Below are 5,120 nucleotides of genomic sequence, written 5' to 3'. Positions count from 1 at the left end.
GGGGGGGGAGCGGCGACGGCGGTGATGAAGACGGCGGCGGCGTGGTCAGCGGCGGCGATGGTGGAGGCGGTAGAGGCGGTGTTGAGAGGGAAGAAGCACTTCGGCAACGTCGTCTCCGTCCAAGAGGGATATCACTCTTTCCTGGGCGCCAAGTCGGACGAGAAGGACGGCTCTATCCTCTTCAAGGTGAAGAACGAGAACCTCTCGCCTACAACCTCCCGGTCCTGCCCAACGTCTACGTGAGCGGCGATGTCGGTGGACCTCTCCGCCTCGATGTCAGGTGCGTCAAGGTCCTCGGCAACAAACTCTGCCCCTCCTGCCGCGCATTTGGGTTGACCAACGCCGACATCATCCACGACGCGCAGTGCGCCGCGCAGGCACTCAAGGCCAGGCGCGCCGCAGCGGCGAACGTAGCGAAGAAGAAGACCTAGGTGCAGCGCGAACTCAGCGACCAGCAGCTGCCAGAAGGCGTCATTGCCGCCATAGCTCCGGATTGGATTCTGAAGCTGCGTTGCGAGCAGCTGCCGCGCATCGGCCACCGCTTCACGCAGGTCCGCCAGCCGCTGTGCGTGGTCGATAGCGGCCTGCTCGATGCGCCTCCTCGTACTGAGGTCCGTTGAGCGTGTTATGGTGGCGGCCAGCAGGGCCGGCGGTGACAATGCCGCCGCCTCTGCCGCCGACTGCAGCCCGGCCGCCGCCGCACCGACGCTGGCGCCCGAGCCGGAGGCGGGTGCCGGCGACGCGGACGCGACCCGCGAGGCAGGTCGCGAGGAGCCGGGCGTGGCGCAGTGCAGGCCGAGAAGGGCCACGCCGTCCATCACAGAGTCCACGCCATCCGAGGCGTTTCCGCCGTCGGCATCGCTGCCCGATTGGACGGATGCAGTGCCGGCAGCGCTCGCCTGCGGCGGTCCCAGCGCCAGGCTGTGGCGCGCGGCCAGCTAAGGAGGTTGCGATTAGTGTGCGGACGGAGTGCCAGAAGTGGTGGCGAGCGCGTGTTAAGGGGAACACGGCGGCGTACTGTGCGGCGGCTGCATTGCCCGTTCGTGTATAATTTGTAAAATTTGTGTGCAGATATTAATTAATCACAATATCTCGCGCAATCTCGAGAGCAATCTCCCAAAATCTCGCCAGACAGAGCGCGTCGCATGGTCGAGGCGCTACATAGGGCGCTACGTGTCGACACGTACGAGATACATGCGCCATGCTATCCGCTGTGCGGTCTGTACGGGCCGCGCCGACGGCAGAGCGCCGAGCGATGGAGGGCCAGCGCGCGCGCGGGCCTCATGCCAGCACGCGGTAGTGCGTAAAGTCGGTCGCGCCCGCGTCGGTGTGGGCCTCGAGGTCGGCCCGCGTGACGACAAAGGTGTTGTCCTGCCACCCCGCCGTCATGGTGTACTTCATGTTGGGCCGTGGCGGCTGGTCTGGCTGCGCGCCCGTCTGGAAGGTGCCGTTGCGGTCAAAGTAGGAGATGCTGAGCTTCAGGACCAGCTTCGACTCGGCCGCCATATACTCGATACTGGCCGGGCCTTCCTGCAGCATCATGTAGCCGCCATGCCAGGCGGGGTCCCTCAGCTGCTTCATGGTCGGAGCGACCGACCACGCGCCCATCCCCACCGTGTCGGCCACCTCGTCGGCGCTCTCAAAGTCGTACCCGATGCCGGTGTGGCGGTCGCCCGTCCACTCCGCCACGGGCCACGTGTCGAGGGAGGTGAAGGCGGCGAACGAGATGCCCTCGAGGACGATGCGCGCGTGGATCAGCTTGCGGGGCGCCTCCTTGCCGCTGGTCTGCGCGACGATGGCGATTTGCAGCCGCCGGATCGTGATCTCCCTTAGGCGGCTGCCCGGCGGCGCAATCTCGCGCGAGATGACGAGGAGAGAGCGGCGGAAGAGGGGGGGCGGCGCGGCGCGGAGGCCGTCCGAGCCGACGAACGTCTCGAACGAGTAGAGCTCGTCCGGCGCGAAGTGCAGGTTGAGCAGCGCCAAGTAGCACGGGGCCACGATGATGACTGGCACCGCTTCGAAAATGGAGAGGTCGAACGTGCGCTGCTGCATTGGCCTGATGACGAGCTCGCGCTCGAGCACGCCGAACCAGGCGCGGTTGCGCCGCGGCTGCGCCGTGAGCCTCGCGCACGCTTGCTCCTCCTCGGCCGGCACCGCCTCCCACGCCGCCACGAGAGTGCCGCCCGAGCCGCCGTGCGGGATGATGACGCGGCTGGTGGTCCCGTCGGTGATGCGGACGGCGCGCACGAAGCCGGACGCGATGGACCCACCGACCCGAAGCAGCGCCCCCTCGTTCGGCCCCGATGCGACCTCGCCGACCGTGGCGCGCGTGATTATGAGCGGATCTGGGAAAGGCGCGCCGTCGTGCGGGGCAGGTGCCGGCGGCGGCTGCATCAAGTTGCGGGCGAAGTCGGAGAGGAGCTGGTGGAGGGGCGCCCCGCCCGGCAGCAGCTTCTTCATGGGCGAGAGGAGCTTGTGCGATCGCTCGTGCACCGTTGCGACGCCCGCCAGCCGGATCATCTCGTCCTCGCACTCTAGCTGCGGGCGGGCGCCAGGGTCGGAGCCGTCGGCCGCCCACACGTGCACCCACTGCACCGGCCCCTGGAGCTTGTCCGCGGAGACGGTGTCGAACCAGCCGTCCAAGAGTGTCCACACGTCGTCCTCCTCCTTGAGCTCGAAGCGCGCCGAGTCCTGGGGCTTGTACTCCATGTTAAATTGCTCGACGTGAGCGCCCGTGCCGCCGTACATGATGTCGACCAGCACGTCGTGATTGTCGCCCCCCGGAGGCGAGTAGATGCGGAACACGTAGGCAATGGCTGTGCCGCCCGTCGCGCTCTCCCCGCTGCCCGCCCGCCACTGGATCCAGTAGATCGCGCCCTCTCGCACCGGCACGCCTTTGTCTGAGACGTACAGCTGGTAGTAGCCGGTCGGTCGGTGCCCGGCTGCGGCGGCCGGCGGCGTGAGCCCTACGGCGTGGCTCGGCATCGCCCCGGTGGGCCGCGCGGCCGGTTTTGTGGCGCGGGAAGCCTCGCGCGACGCGCCAGTATGGGGGCCAAATCTAGCGGCTAAATGCCCGTGTTTTCGTGGTCAACGGTACGGACTGGGCTGGCGCAAAAACAGGGGGGAAGGATTAGTGCGTTTTCAAGCGTTGTGTCATCCGTGTACGAGACATGGAAAGGGGCGCGCCAGCCGGCGGCGCCACGACTCGAGAGTCGAGCTGCGGAGGGGGCCGTGTGTGTGTGTGTTTTTGGTTCGCAAAAACTTTTAACAAATTTTAAAGCAATAACATACTCCATTCGTACGGGGGCAGTACAGGTGTGTGCGCCATAAGAGTCTAGCAGTGTGTGCAGCAGCTAAGAGGGATTCGCTCGAGCGGCGGCGATCGCGGCGGAGCGACCGCGGCGGTCGCTCTACGCTCACGCGGTCACGCCGCGGGGTCGTAGGCGAGGTAGGGGCCCATCCACCGCTCCGCCTCCTCCATGCTCATCCCCTTGCGGCTGGCGTAGTCGGTGATCTGGTCCTTGCAGACCTTGCCGACCTGGAAGTAGGTGGAGCACGGGTTGGCAAAGATGACGGCGGAGACCGATGCGGCGGGCAGCATGGCAAACGAGTCGGTCATCGTGATGCCCGTCGCCTTCTCCGCGTCGAGCAGCTCCCACAGGAAGGCCTTCTCGGTGTGGTCGGGCTGCGTCGGGTAGCCGGGCGCCGGCCGGATGCCCTGGTACTTGACCTTGAGCATGTCGTCGGCCGAGAGCGCCTCGTCGGGCGCGTAGCCCCAGAGCTCCTTGCGCATCTTGTGGTGCAGCAGCTCGGCAAAGGCCTCGGCGAGGCGGTCCGCCACCGCCTCCATCATGATGCCCTGGTAGTCGTCGCCCTCGGCGCGCAGCTTGGAGCAGACCTCCTCGCACCCAAAGCCGCACGACACGGCGAAGCCGCCGACGTAGTCCTTGACGCCCGACTCCTTGGTGGCGACAAAGTCGGAGAGCGCGAGGTAGTGGTCGTCCTCGCGCTCCTCCTGCTGCCGGAGCGTGTGCAGCACGCCGCGCACCGCGCCCGAGCCGTCCGCCGCGTACACCTCGATGTCGTCGCCGACCGCGTTGGCCGGCCAGATGCCGACGACGGCGCGCGCCTTGAGCGTCTTGTTCTTGATGATGTCGGCGATCAGCGCCTCGCCGTCGGCGTGCAGCTTCTTCGCCTCCTCGCCCACCGTCTCGTCGTTGAAGATCTTCGGGTAGCCGCGGTTGGGGTACTTGCCGCGCAGCTGCCAGACCTGGAAGAACGGGTTCCAGTCGATGTACGGCGGAGAAGGCGGTGGAGGCGACGGCGGCGTATGCGAGGACGGTGGCGTGGAGGGCGGCGGAGGTGAGGGCGGCGGCGAGGGCGGCAGCGGCGAGGGCGGCGGCGGCGAGGGCGCGGGCGGAGAGCGTGGAGGTGGGGACGGCGGCAGCGGCGAGGGAGGCGGCGGCGAGGGCGGTGGCGACGAGGGCGCGGGCGGGGATGGCGATGGCGGCGATGGTGGGGGTGGCGATGGAGGCGGGGGGCTCGGAGGCAGCGGCGAGGGAAGCGGCGGCGAGGGCGGGGGCGGGCTCGGAGGTGGCGGCGAGGGCGTCCCCGGCGAGGGAGGGGATGGTGAGACGGGCGTTGGCCTTGGCGGCGGCGGCGAGGGTGGCGGCCTCAACGGAGGCGGTGGAGAAGGCGGTGGAGATGGTGGTGGTGGCGATGGCGGAGGCGGAGAGGGAGATGTGGACGGGGGCGGCGGCGAGCGAGGTGGGGGCGAGAGCGAGAAAAGCGGAGGTGGTGGCGAGAGCGGCGCAGGCGGGGGCGGCGGGGGCGAGGGAGGCGGCGGCGACAGGGGCGAGGGCGGTGGAGGAGGAGGAGGCGAGGGTGGCGGCGGCGAGGGTGGCGGCGGAGAGGGACGCGGCGAGGGCGGCGGCGGGAATGGCGGCGGAGGCGAGGGCGGTGACGGCGAAGGCGGCGGCAGCGAGGGAGTTGGGGGCGAGGGCGGTGGAGGGCTGGGCGGCGGTGGACTCGGGGGTGGTGGCGACGGCGGTGGTGGTAAAGGAGGTGGCGGCGAGGGCGGCGGAGGCGACGGTGGGGGAGGCGGGCTCGGCGGCGGTGGG

General features: G+C 68.9%; 2 protein-coding genes across 2 annotated transcripts in view; both read right to left on the bottom strand.

Annotated features, from left to right (window-relative positions):
• Positions 1–131: 131 nt before the first annotated feature.
• Positions 132–2,985, bottom strand: EMIHUDRAFT_207566 (hypothetical protein; the record flags this gene model as incomplete). Its single annotated transcript, XM_005773995.1, has 3 exons — positions 132–584; positions 753–899; positions 1,294–2,985. The coding sequence occupies 3 exons, from the start codon at positions 2,983–2,985 to the stop codon at positions 132–134; spliced, it is 2,292 nt and encodes a 763-aa protein (XP_005774052.1).
• Positions 2,986–3,250: 265 nt separating this feature from the next.
• Positions 3,251–5,120, bottom strand: part of EMIHUDRAFT_463726 (putative methytransferase) — a gene marked incomplete at its 5' end in the record, with an annotated part of 9,335 nt that continues 7,465 nt past the window's right edge. The window contains one exon of the mRNA XM_005773994.1: positions 3,251–4,270. Coding sequence (XP_005774051.1) covers positions 3,425–4,270 — 846 coding nt within the window. The 3' untranslated portion in view covers positions 3,251–3,424. The remainder of the gene's footprint in view (positions 4,271–5,120) is intronic.

This window comes from Emiliania huxleyi, assembly GCF_000372725.1.
Source record: "Emiliania huxleyi CCMP1516 unplaced genomic scaffold EMIHUscaffold_32, whole genome shotgun sequence".
NCBI lineage: Eukaryota > Haptophyta > Isochrysidales > Noelaerhabdaceae > Emiliania > Emiliania huxleyi.
Note: the sequence above shows the minus strand (reverse complement) of the source record. Positions and strands in the feature narration are given on the sequence as shown.